Source organism: Mustela nigripes, chromosome 14 (assembly GCF_022355385.1).
Source record: "Mustela nigripes isolate SB6536 chromosome 14, MUSNIG.SB6536, whole genome shotgun sequence".
In the NCBI taxonomy this organism is placed as follows: Eukaryota; Metazoa; Chordata; class Mammalia; order Carnivora; family Mustelidae; genus Mustela; species Mustela nigripes.
The window spans coordinates 33,269,731-33,283,759 of NC_081570.1; the positions used below are offsets into that span (position 1 = coordinate 33,269,731).

Sequence of the window (14,029 nt, forward strand, 5' to 3'; positions counted from 1 at the left end):
AGCGGGCCATGGGAAGTTGTTTAATGAGTATCAGAAAATTCTGGAAATTGGTTTAATGCAATGTGAATATAATTAACACCACTGAATTATATCCTTAAAAATGATTCTAATGGTAAATTTTATGTTGTGTATTTTACCACAATTGAATTTTTTAAGTAAATAAACTATAAAGTCCCCAAGTCCCTTACATCAGGAAAGTGCTCTTCTTGGGATACCTGAGTGGCTCTGAGGTTAAGCAGCAGCCTTCAGCTCAGGTCATGATCCCAGGGTCCTGGAATCGAGTTCCACCTGGGGGTCCTAGCTCCTGAGGAGCCTGCTTTTCCCTCTGTCTGTCATTCCCCTGCATGTACTCACACCCACTCTTTCTCTCTCTCCCTGACTAATAAATAAATAAAATCTTTAAAACACCCCCTCCCAAAAGTATAGGGTTCTTCTGTCTATATTATCCCACAGATGATAAGGGCCAGAATACCTTGTCAAACTTGAAACCTTCTCTGTTTTGTGAGACAGACATTGAGAGTTTCCTTTCTAGTCATCTGCTTTAAAAAGGGAGAGGTTGGAAGCCCAGGAGACCAGAGCGAGACGCGGGGACCATGTTCCGACGCAAGCTGACGGCCCTTGACTACCACAATCTGGCTGGTTTCAACTGCAAAGATGAAACCTAATTTAGAAACTTTATTGTTTGGCTTGAAGACCAGAAAATCAGACACTACAAAATTGAAGACAGAGGTAATTTAAGAAACATCCACAGCAGTGACTGGCCCAAGTTCTTTGAAAAGTATCTCAAAGATGTTAACTGTCCTTTCAAGATTCAAGATCGACAAGAAGCAATTGACTGGCTTCTTGGTTTAGCTGTTAGACTTGAATATGGAGATAATGCTGAAAAATACAAGGACTTGGTATCTGATAACACAAAAAATGCTGACAATGCAGCTAAAAATGCAGAGTCATTGATCAATTTGGATGTAAATAATCCTGATTTTAAGGCTGGTGTAATGGCTTTGGCTAACCTTCTTCAAATTCAGCATCATGATGATTACCTGGTAATGCTTAAGGCAATTAGCATTTTGGTCCAGGAGCACCTGACACAGGATGCAGTTGCTAAAGCAAATCAAACGAAAGAGGGCTTGCCTGTTGCTTTAGACAAACATATTCTTGGTTTTGAGACAGGAGATGCAGTTCTTAATGAAGCTGCTCAAATTCTACGATTGCTGCATATAGAAGAGCTCAGAGAGCTACAGACAAGAATTAATGAAGCCATAGTAGCTGTTCAGGCAATTATTGCTGATCCAAAGACAAAGGGGAAAGTTGGAAGATGAACGTTTTAGGATTTCAGCTTCTCACCTACTTAGTACAGTTGGGAACCATGTATGCTCTGGCATGTGTTTGGAAATCAAATGTCACATTTTCAAGGGAAGAATCCTAGAAATTTGACTATGTTCTCGAGATTTACCATCATTGCTTTTTCTTTAATAAAGTTCAGGAAAGTGGAAAAAATAAAAAATAAAATAAATAAAAAATAAAATAAAAAGGGAGAGGTTTTTGGCGATTCACAGACCTGTACCCCTGAGGATAAAAATATATTATGTTTATAAAAAATAAAAAATATTATTATTTTTTTTTTAAAGGGAGAGGTTTCTGACTCCTTCCCAAATCTGTTTTAGGAAATGACTGTCCAAGGTGAGGTCCAATCAAGTCCATTACCTCCTGGGTCTGCTGCTGGATTGTGTCCTCTCCTGGCGGTATGTGGGGTTGGTCCTAGGAACCAGGCTGGATCTTGAGAGGCTGGGCAAGGTGAGTCGTCAGTCAGGGTTTGGGCTTAGGAAGCAAGCGGGCTCAGAAATAAGGTTCTGGAAGGTGCGGGCGGGGTGGGGGGATGGGCGGCCCCCGGGAGGATGTATTGGGGGGTGGTTGTCGAAGGGAGGCTGTAATCTGGGACGCTGTTGCCGGGAGACAGTGTGGGACGCGGTTGCCTGGAGACGGCGCTCCTCCCTGCTCCCTGGCCAGCGTCCGGAAGGCAGGGAGAAAGGGGTAAGAGCGCACCCAGCACCGCCAAAGCCATGGCCGGACGCCAAAAAGAGAAAGTGATCCCAGACGAGGTCCACCAGAACCAGATCCTGCGGGAATTATACCTCAAAGAGCTTCGAACCCAGAAACTTTACACACAGTACCACGTGAATCCCCTCCGCAAAGGTGAGGAGGGGCGCCCCGGGGCGGAGGTAGAAGACTGGGGTGAGCTTCCCCAGGAAGGAGGGGCCGTCGGGGTGCGGGATGGGGATGCGGGGCTGAGCACAGTGGAAGACGCCTTCTCTGACCTCGCCCCCCTCCCTAGATTTCAGGAGAGGGGTGAATAAGGGGAGAGTTTCGCTCCACATCCCACCAAAAACTTTAATGTATTAAAACGCACACACATCGGGGCGCCTGGGTGGCTCAGTGGCTTAAAGCCTCTGCCTTTGGCTCAGGTCATGATCCCAGGGTCCGGGGATCGAGCCCCGTATCAGGTTCTCTGCGGGCAGGGAGCCTGCTTCCTCCTCTCTCTCTGCCTGCTTCTCTGTCTACTTGTGATCTCTGTCTGTCAGATAAATAAATTAAATAATCTGAAAAAAAATAAATAAAATGCACACACATCACTATTAAATAGTATTTTTGTGGTCAAAAGGTTGAAAGACTTTTTGAAATTTTGCTTTCTAAATAATTACATCTTGTAGGGTTTTACGTTCTATTTCCTTGTTAGGTTTTGGTTTGTCGTTAAGAAGCTAGTTGTGTTTGTGTTGTAAATAAGCTAGTTTGTTTTTCCAGGCTTTTCATATTGTCTTAAATGTTGGGAAAGTTCAGGGGGTGGGGTGGTGCTGGGCTCAGGGCCCACAGTGCCCCTCTGATAAACCGGCCCTGCCCTCACTCCTCACCTGACACATTCCTTGAGCAGTGCCCCTGAATGCCCGTGGGTCTCAGATGGAGTCCCAGACCCATGCCCCCAACCACCACCCAGCTCTCTTCCCCTGGACAAGCTGTGGGTCCCTTAAACTCCCCAGCTGGAAAACTGGGGGCAGGTGTCCCCCACCTGCTGCTACTCCAGAGGATCTTGTTTGAGGAGAAGGTACTGCAATCGTTTTCTGTCCCAGACTGAAGCCTGGAAGTCATCCTCAGTCTCTCCCTCACTGCACACATCGAAGTGGTCGCAGTCCTGGCTATTCCTTAACATTTCTCTCACCCGACCGACCCTTCCAGTGTTCTGACATCAGTGAAAGACTGTGGTGTTCGTGGAGACCTCTCCACCTGCACTCACTTGCTTCCCCCTTCTAATTAGGGCCTGAGTCCAGCCCTCTCTCCAGCCTCCCCGCCAAGCCTCAGCAGGGCCCTTCTCACTTCTGTCCGCAGTGATCGGATGGGCTCCTAACTACCCTCTTCCTCCAAACTCTGTCCCCACACCACTTCCTGCTGGAGCTATGCTAAAAATGAGTTCGATCCCATCAGTCCCTCTGTAAGACCCTCAGGGACCCCCAGCTTCTGAACCAAGGTTTACCAGTCAGTGCATAAGACCCCTGTGGATCCGGCTTTGCTGCCCACCCAGCCTCCTCGGGACTCCTCTCCCCAGCCACACACTGCTCCTTTAATAAATATTTTAGTGCCTATTCTGCACCAGGCACAGGCTCCCTTCTCTCCCAACACGTCTCAATAAGTGGATTTCCTAAATACATCACACCTTTCCCCATCTTGTTACCTTTGTAATCATTGTTTCTTCTTCCAGAACTTCTCTCCCAAATTCTGGGCCCAATTCACTGTAGTCCACTGCAGCTCAGCTATGCAGAGAAAATGTAAGGTCATTTTCTAGATAAAACTTGTATATATTTAAGTTCTAGAACATGATGTTTTGACATACATACACAGTGAAATGATTACAAGAGTCAAGCTAAGTAGCATACCCATCTCACAGAGTTACCCTGTGTGTTGGGGTTGGGGAGAGAACACAGGATATGTAATGTCTTCTTTTTTTTTTTTTTTCAGCATAACAGTATTCATTGTTTTTTCACCACACCCAGTGCTCCATGCAATCCGTGCCCTCTATAATACCCACCATCTGGTACCCCAACCTCCCACTTCCGCCCCCGCCACTTCATACCCTGCAGATTGTTTTTCAGAGTCCATAGTCTCTCATGGTTCACCTCCCCTTCCAATTTCCCCCAACTCCATTTTGCTCAGAACTCACCTGGTTTTCCCCTGGAGCTCCCAGCCAATTTCAGGAAAACAAATCAGCGGTCCAGTTCTGTTTAAACTTGGTGCATTTCCACAATTTAAATTACCTTTTCGGGTAACGTTCAGTCTTTCTAGGTCTCTGAGCTCATGTCCCTTGGGTACACGATTAGTGCGATCCATTGGGATAAAGTGAGGAAATACTAGAATTAATACTCATATGTCTGCTAGAATTTGTATTTAGGTTTACTTTTAGATATAAAGTAAGAAATTTTACTGCTCATAGTACATAGAGACATATAAATACACATGTATTAGGTGTGCGCTCAGAAGTTTTTTACTAGTAGGAGTCTGAGGTTAAAAACAATTTTGGAGACCACTGGTTCCTTCTGGCTTCTGCTCATTTCCTACTACCCTCCACTTAGCTCACTCCACAGAATTATTCTGGTCTTCTCGATGTTTCTCAAACTCACCAAGCTCACACTTGGATTCCCTCACTTTATGTGGAGCTCTACTCACATGGCTCATTTCCTTAGAGACCTGTCACCCCCACCTGACCATCCACACTCTACCCATGTAACGGGCTTTACTGTTCTATAGCTCTCTTATTTTTCCCAGTATTTATTTGTTTATTGTCTGTTACCGCAAATAAGAAGCTCAGGGAGTACAGGAACTGCCTCTGTTCACAGCCCTGTCTCCTGGGCATCGGTTATTATGAGTTGAATGGATGTCTGTGGATTCTGCACCTCTGCTATCACACAGCCTCCAGGAGATATATCACCATGGGTCTAACCTTGTTTGGCTACCTGGTGTGTCTGCATCCCTGTAGGCCAGTACTGTTTGAGAGAACATTCAGCAACAATGAAACGTTTCATAGCTGTGCTGCCCCGATTGGGAGCCATTAGCCCCATGTGGCAATGGAGCCCTTGAAATGTGGCTAGTGTGCCTGTGGAATGGATTTCTAAGTGTATTTAATTTTAACCATTCAAATGCAAGTAGCCACATCTGGCTGATGACCACTGTCCTGGACAGTGCCACTCTGGACTGTGAAGTCCCTGAGAGCCTCATTCCCTGGTGCCCAATACAATACCTGACATGTGGCAGACACTCAGAAAAATGCTCAGCAGGTGTCTGGCTCGGGTGAGTCGTCAAGAGGGCGGGATGTTAATGTTGTAACGTCAACCTGTGATGCTGTTTTTCTCTAGTTCACACAATCACCAGAAAGCCCATGTCTTGGCATGATAACCTGGAGGAACCTGCAGATGGTAAGTCCTGGGCTTTGTGAACACCACCGATAGAGCCCAGATAGGCAGCTGGCTGGAGAGAACTTTCAGGGTTGTGTTAACTTGGGGCAACATTTTGATCATCTGAAAAGTAGACTCACACTCGTGAAGCTCACAGGAGACCAATATATTCAACCATATGGCCAGTTCATTGACTGTCAGGCCAAGAAAAATGCTCCTAATGGTCTTAGCAATGCATTTATATATTCATTCATCAAACATTTCGCTGTGACAAGCAGAGGTTCTGAAGTCATTTTAATGGAGTTCAAATCCTGGTTCAGCCACTCATTAACAGTGTGGCTTTGGGCAAGTTTTTTTGCCCTCCCTGAACCTATCTCTCTGGTTGTTGTGAGGATTCAACAGAATAACCCAAGTACTGAGAGCATAGAACAGTATAGTACATGGTGATCAGGAAATGCTATTACTTTCATTATTACCATGTCACTCTGATTATTATTACCATGTCACTCTGATGGGGCAGGGCGTGGGGAGGTAGAGACCTCACACCACAGTGAAGGAGACAGATGAGTAAATAGAGAACAAAATTGGGATGGCAACAGCAGAGAAAAACAGGTGCCCTAGACAGGTCGTGGAGTTCTGGGAAGTCTTCTCGGAGGAGGTGGTAACAGGCTGAGGTGGAGTAGGTCAGGTAGAGAAGACCAGAAGGACGTTCTGAGTTATATGGAAAGGCGCAGAAATGAGAGACAGCAGCACGGCCCAAGGAAGCGGGTAGCTGGGCATGGCTGTGGTCTCCAAGTGGGCGGGACCACACTCAGGAACGATGGGAGAGGTATTTGATGGAAAGCCCAATCCTTCCTGGCAAGCTCGCCTCCCTCCCCCTTTAGAGTAGAATTTGATGGAGCGAAGAGGTAAAGTTTCTCTAGGAGGACAGGGTAAGAAGGTGGGGTGGGCAGGAGGAGGGAGGATCTCAGAGCATAGCGGAGACAGCCAAGCGGATCGACTCCTAGAGCTCGTCAGAGGAAGTGGGACGTTATCTGAGGTGAAGAAATCAGCCCAGCTAGAGGAAGGGAGAGGAGCTGGGGCTGGGCAGTGGCAGAGAGAGTAACAGGCAGCGAGGGACCTGAAAGTGAGCCAGGAGTGTACTGCAAACTGTTTATATCACAGATAAGCTCAGCCCGGGGCCAGGTCTTCATGCTCAGTTGTCTTGCTGAGGTAGATATTGGCCTCCCCATCTTCCAGATGAGCAAAGTGAGGCCCAGAGAAGTTAAACCCCCCGTCAAGCTGGTAGCGAAAGGGCCAGGACTGTCTGACTACGAAGCACAGGTTCTTACCATTGTCAAACTGCCTCTCAAATTGAGACTCGATAGGGTGGAAATTAAAAATGAAATCTTTGTAAGCCCGCAAGCTGTGGAGTTACAGATCGGCATGGGGTTGGCAGCCATTCCTATAGCCGTACGGAGGATTTGGCCTGTTTACAACCCTCCTCCTCACTCTGCCATAGCCACATTGGCCCAGCTTGCTCGCGCCTCAGGGCCTTTGTTCTTGCTGCCTGTCCTGTGCTTTTCCTCTGCCTCTGTCTCAGGGCTGGATCCTGCTTGGCATCCAGACCCTGGTCTCCACCTCTGCATGCCCCTTTGCTACCTCCTGCTTCAGCTGGCATCACCCTCAGATTTGTTTGTCCCCTTGGTCATTGTGTACCCTGTTGCCCCACCAAGACCACACACTTCAGGAGAGCAGGGACCATGTTCATCACATTGTGCTCTGACTTTGGGGTCCAGAAGAGTGCCTGGTACAAGTTTGTGCTCAACAGATATTTGTGGAAAGATGAGCCTTGCAAGGCCTTGGCAGGGCCCCCAAGTCTGGGCACTGTGTCTCTAAGGAAGCCTGTGGTTTGAGTAAAGGGCATAGGAACTCTCGGCCCCAAAGCCTGCCTCCTCCATAACTCATGCCTACTTTCCCAGCCAGGTTTCTAAATCTTATCCACCATGCTGCCCTCGGGCCAAGAAAGAAATACACAGAGACACAGACGGAAAGCCAAGAAATTGGATGGGACTCAGAGCCCTTGGTAAGTGTGGCTTCTTCACCTAGGAAGCAAGAGGCAACAGAGGCCATTGGTTAAGAGAACAGTAGATGAGGCCAGACTGCCTGGGTCTGAACTCTGGCTGCCACTTACCAGCTGTGTGACCTCGGGTAAATCACAAAGCTCTTCCGTGACTCCATGTCCTCAGTGTAATATGGAGATAGCAGAGATACTACAGAATGCGCTAATTTGTAAGGTGCTTAGAGCAGTGCCCAACACATAGCAGACATCATCTAGGTGTGGACCAGACAAAGCTTGCTGGTGACTGCCTGGGTCTACTCTGCCAGTTTCTAGCAGGGTGGTCGGCACATCACGTGACCTCACAGAGTTCCATTCCTTTATCTATAAAATGGGAACGCTGGTAACATGCCCCTTGTTGGATCGGAAAGGCCTGGGAGCTGCCAGGAGCCCGGGAAATGGGATCATCAGCATGTTGTCACCCTGCAATGAGACAGGGCTTCTGGTACGAGGACAGTTTGAATTTCCTGCCACATCTGCCTTTTTACTTGCCCACGTCTTTGATCACATAGACTGTCTTAGTTTTTAAGTTAAATGCGCCAGCCTTTTCCGTCACTGTTTCTGGGATGTGTGCCTTGTTTAGGAAAGCCTTCAATATTCAGAGTAGTCAGGTGACTAGCTTTCCTTCTAGATTTCTCTCCAAGTTGTTGTGTTCTTTTTAACACTTGGCTTTTAGTCCATCTCTGTATTTGGTGCCTGATGTGAAGCTGGAGACGCTCTCCTCAGCTACGGCAGAACGTCCTGCGGTCCCTCAAAAGCACCGGGATCTCGTACACCCCGTCTCCTTAGTGGATGCTTCCCGCAGCCTGCCTCCTGACCCCAAACCTAAACTCCTCCAGGAGGTCCTCCTCGTCCTTCAGGACTGCTAAGGAGTCACCTCTTTATAAAGCACAAGTAAGGGATGTGCACCCCACACTCCCCACCAGGCAGATTTGGGCACCTTCCCCTCCTGCTACTGGGGCACCGCGTGCCTCCAGCTTCCGCACCAGTCAGCTCAATTCTGTGTATCAGTGTAACATGGTGGCTCTAGAGCCAGACAGCTGGAGTTCAAATCCCGGCTCCACCACTTTCTAGCCGTGGGAACTGAACCTCTCAACTCCCAGTTACCTATCTTAAAAGGGGAATAATAATACTGGCCCTTGAAGGCGTGTTGTGGGGATTAACAGAGACGCTGTGTCTAAACTGCTTAGGGCAATGCCCGGTTGTCGTCCTCCACTGAGCGTGCACCCTTCTTCCCAAGACCGCCACATCCTGTGGTTCTTACCTTTCTACTCTGGGGCCTCGCCTTCTCTCCCATTTATACAGCTCCAGTCTGGGGCGTGTGGGTCTGCTGCAGGGAAACTGGAAGAAATAGCTCGGGAAGGAGGGAAGGAAGGGGAGAGAGGGAGGAAGGCAGAGAGGGAAGGATTGATTGAGTGAAAAGCTTCTCCTTTACAACAGCTCCTCTTCAGTTGTGGGGCTCACCCTGAAGAGAGGACACTGGGAGACAGGAAGTGGGTCCAGCAGGAGCACCCCACCTTCCCAGGGGGACTGAGTCCCAAAAGAGCCGTGCTCAAACAGACAGAGGAGGAGGATGGGTGGGGGACTGACTTAAGAGTGAATGGGGGGGGGTGCTGGAGGATTGTGAAGGGAAAGACGAATTATCTGAGTTATTCAACCAACTTTAAAAATTACTACAAAACACAAATAATTTAATTCGCTGTTCTTCATTTTCTTAAAGAGGAAAGGCTGGGCCCCATGGGTACAGAGTGGGCGTGTGGAAATGCATCTTTGACCCGCATGTCTCAGGGCAGGGCCAGTGGGGGTGCCCCGGCTAGCCCTGCCCCGCTCCAGCCTCTCCAGGCCTGGCCGATAAGGGACTGTGTGCGCCAGCCGTCAGCCTTCGCTGTGAGCTGTGTTGGGTCTACAAACAACGCCACACCTGTTCATCACAAACATAGGGAACTGTGCTGTCGGATGGCGCTGGTGGCAGAGTAAGAAAGTACAGGCCCCAAAAGTTAGATCCAGGTGTTGTGCAGCCATAAAAAGGAATTAAGCCAGAGATTCGGAGTGATATAACTGGGGGCCAAAGAGGCTTGATCAGCCCGAATTTAACTTAGGGCTCCCTGCCCTCTAGCAGAACCTCACCCTGGACAAACAGACAACCCCAGTCCCAATACTGGGACACTGGGGAAGCCACACTCAAACACCTCTCGGCTTCTGCTCTCCTAGTAACATTTGATGGAAATGTATCCTGAATATTCTGAGTTCGTCTTAGAGCTTCTATCAGATTTATGTGTCTGAGTGCTCGCCCTTAGCCCTCTGTGTAACCACATCAACAACACCCATTCTTTCAGTGACAAATGTGTCCTGAACCTCTAGTGTGTGCTGGACACTGTTCTAGGTGTTGGGGATAAGCAGTGACTGAATCAGGTATAGCAGCCGCCCTCCTGGGGCTCACGTTCTAGGGGACCAAGAGTCCAGAGGTGTGGCCTCCAACGCAGGTGTGGGAAGGGTAGTGCAGCAACTTGGCCTAGGTTATAACTGTTTTGATGTAAATGCTGTCATTTCCATTCCCAAACAAGGTTGCGCCAGGAGACCTGGAGATGGCACACTGGAGCCCAGGTCCTTGCAGCGACGTGGTCCCTTCCCCACAGAGGCTTCCTTTTGATGCCTTGTGTTCTCTTATCTAGGTCAACCCGGAACGTGATGACCGCAGGCTGAACCACTTCAGGGTCTACAATGATATCACACTGTACAAAGCTAAAATGTGGAGCTTGGGAGAAGATGATCGCCACAAGTAGTCTTCCAGCGGTGACGGTGGCCCTGTCTTCCATACCCAACGTGTGTGCAGCTTGGATGAATAAAGATTACTTTCAAGCCTCGGTCTGGCTTTTCCCGAGTCTCACATTTCTCCTTTCTGCCCACGTCCACTGCTTCAAATCCTTGATCTTATAAACCAGTGGCAGAATTCCAGGTTAAGATGCAAACAATATTCCCTCTGAATATTCTGAATAACTCTGAATTCCCTCTGAATATTCCCACAATATTCCCTCCTCAGACCCCAGTAAAGGACAATGAAGAGACAAAAATGTATGAATGCGAGACTGGGAGAGGAACATCAGCATCCAAGAAGACTGAAGACGTATTTCGGAGATGGAAAGCTGATGGAAGAAGGTGAGGAAACCACACATAGGACACGCTGAGTGGAACACATCGGAGCACAGAGCCCTGGAGAGAGGTGCAGGACTTGGAGAGAAGGGGTGTGAAGCACGGAACCAAAAATGGACACTGGCATAAAGAGCATCTCCCCACACACCAACCAGGCATGGAGCATCTCCCACACTGGAGGCCTACTCTTGGAGAAATGGGGAAAGCCCAGGGCTCAGGGACAGTGCATGAAACACAGGGTAGGAATGAGGTATGAGGCTACAAACAATGAAAATCCGTGAAAGGAAGCTTGACCCCATAGGCCACACATATATTGCATTTTTACCTTGGGATTGAAGCCGAAAGGTTCTTCTCCAGAGAAATAAAATGGCTCTAAAGAAATCCCCCCCCCCCCAATGTACTACCATTTGAAGGTCCTGAGGAGAAAGAGGCAGAGAACTCCAGGCTGCTGAGCACACGGAGATGTGGGGGGGGGGGCACCCCAGAGCACACAGAAGCCCCATGCCCACCCCCACTTTGCTCCATGTAGCTCTCACCTTTGGCTGTTCTGAGTTATGCCCGAAAGGGTGAAGCTATAGATCGCTGAGATCACTCCTGCTTTTGGAACCTGACAGCATCTAATGGAAGTCTGCAAATCTGAGTGGACTTGCCCTGGGAGACCTTTTCATAAAATATGGTGAGGACTAATCATTAATGACTACTCGGGCATCTAGAAATGTGCCCTTTTGCTATAAGGGACCTGTGCTATCATAGATCTACGATAGACCTGTCCCTGGTTCCTGACACAAAGCTCTAAATCCCATGTCCTTTCCTGAGAGGGTGATAGGGACACCTTTTATTCTAATGAGGCAACCCTTAGCAGCCTCTAGGTAGCTTCAGAATGGGGGCCCACTCACCAGAAAGACCAAACCTTGGTTAGAAACTTGGAATTTTAGCCCCACTCCATCTCTAGGGAGGGAAGAGGGACCATCACCAATGGCCAGTGACTTAATACAATCATGCCGACCTAGTGAAACCACCATGAAAACCCCTAAACTCAGGGTTGGAGAGCTTCAAGGCTGGTGAACACGTCAAGGGCTGGGTGGGAAGGTGTCATGCCCAAAAAGGGCATGGAAATACCGAGCACCCTCCCCACCTCCATACCTTTAGAACATTTTGTCAAAATATTAAGATCCCCTTGTCTGATTTTTGGCAAGCAGCTCATTTTTCTGGTCCCGCACTACTGTGCAAAGTGAGGACAGCCTGTGTATACAGTAATAGCTTCCTCTCTCTCTCTCTTTTCTTATGTTGAGTTAGTGAATGTGTTATATTTCAAGGAACAGACCTGCAGGAGCAGGGAGAACAGACCTGCAGGAGCAGGGACAGCTTTCAGAGCCAACAACTTGGTGATGAGAAAGAACCAGGGATCTGATCTACTTTATAATTTACACAGGATCAGAGTTAGACTCACATCTCTGCCTATTGACTGTCTGCCTTTTACACTCTCCTTGAAATACAATCTCCAAGATGAAGGGATTTTTAAAAGCTCATCAAAGTACTAAAACCCCACAAAACAGATAATCATGTCCAAAAAATGGGCAGGGGACGCCTGGATGGCTCAGTGGGTTAAGCCGCTGCCTTCGGCTCAGGTCATGATCTCGGGGTCCTGGGATCGAGTCCCACATCGGGCTGTCTGCTCAGCAGGGAGCCTGCTTCCTCTTCTCTCTCTGCCTGCCTCTCTGCCTACTTGTGATCTCTCTCTGTCAAATAAATAAATAAAATCTTTAAAAAAAAAATGGGCAGAAAACATGAACAGACACTTCTCCAATGAAGACATACAAATGGCTAACAGACAAATGAAAAAAATGTTCATCATCACTAGCCATCAGGGAGAGTCAAATCAAAACCACATTGAGATACCACCCTACACCAGTTAGAATGGCCAAAATTAACAAGACAGTAAATAATGTGTGTTGGAGAGGATGTGGAGAAAGAGGAACCCTCTTAACTGTTGGTGGGAATGCAAGTTGGTACAGCCACTTTGAAAAACAGTGTGGAGATTCCTTAAGAAATTAAAAATAGAGCTTCCCTATGACCATGCAATTGCACTACTGGGTATTTACCCCAAAGATACAGATGTAGTGAAAAGAAGGGCCACCTGTACCCCAATGTTCATAGCAGCAATGGCCACGGTCACCAAACTGGAAAGAACCAAGATGCCCTTAAACAGATGAATGGATGAGGAAGATGTGGTCCATATATACTATGGAGTATTATGCCTCCATCAGAACGGATGAATACCCAACTTTTGTATCAACATGGATGGGACTGGAAAAGATTCTGTTGAATGAAACAAGTCAAGCAGAGAGAATTAACTATCATATGGTTTTCCTTATTTGTGGAGCATAAGGAATAACGAGGACATGGGGAGATGGAGAGGAGAAGGAGTTGGGGGAAATCGGAGGGGAAGACAAACCAGGAGACACTGTGGACACTGAAAAACAATCCCAGGGTTTTGGAGGGGCAGGGGATGGGAGGTTGGGTGAGGCTGGTGGTGGGTATTATGGAGGGCACAGATTACATGGAGCACTGGGTGTGGTGCCTAACAATGAATTCTAGAACACTGAAATTAAAAAACAAAAAACAAAAAACGACTGTTACATGCAAAGAAAACAATAAAACTAGTTATTTGGTGGACTAGAATTTAAAACATTAAACACATTGAGAATCAACTGTTTTGTTTATAAAAAACAAAACAAAACAAGTGTTTGCCTGTGTTAATGTGTACAGGACACGGAGCAAGTTTCCTCTCCATGCTTTGGTAAACTGTCTTCCTCCTAAGTTTGGAGTTGGTTCCACCACGTCAGCAGCCTCAATGCCCGGGGCTGTAATGGAACACAATGGGAGGCTGATACGACCTGCACCCCGGTGATACTTCACAGGCTGACATGGTAGAGGTGACATGATGACTTCTATGAAGTATATCTCTGAAGTTTAGGACAGTGATTCTATTTGTTATCCAAGAAAAAAAAAGGAAGAAAGGTAGGTACACAGTTTTCAATTCTTTCTTTAAAAGTACTAGCAGTAATGAGTTACTTTTGGCCTTACCAGTATGAACTGTTAACATGTATTCTTTCTTAAAACTCTCAATATGGAGGGGAGGAGTCAAGATGGCGGAGAAGTAGCAAGCTGAGACTGCTTCAGCTAGCCGGAGATCAGCTAGATAGCTTATCTAAAGATTGCAAACACCTGAAAATCCATCGGCAGATCGAAGAGAAGAGGAACAGCAATTCTGGAAACAGAAAAACAACCACTTTCTGAAAGGTGTATTCTTTTTTTAAAAATTCTTTTCTTTTCTTTTCTTTTT

General features: G+C 47.4%; 1 protein-coding gene and 1 pseudogene across 1 annotated transcript; both read left to right on the forward strand.

The window, feature by feature from the left end:
* The first annotated feature begins 593 nt into the window (after positions 1–593).
* On the forward strand, positions 594–1,319 carry LOC132001684 (RNA transcription, translation and transport factor protein-like; annotated as a pseudogene).
* Positions 1,320–1,956: 637 nt separating this feature from the next.
* On the forward strand, positions 1,957–10,397 carry CFAP144 (cilia and flagella associated protein 144). The gene is made up of 4 exons (XM_059376455.1): positions 1,957–2,193; positions 5,397–5,456; positions 7,397–7,500; positions 10,206–10,397. Exons 1-4 carry the CDS (start codon positions 2,061–2,063, stop codon positions 10,314–10,316), a joined length of 408 nt encoding a protein of 135 aa, XP_059232438.1. The 5' UTR covers positions 1,957–2,060; the 3' UTR covers positions 10,317–10,397.
* Positions 10,398–14,029: the final 3,632 nt, after the last annotated feature.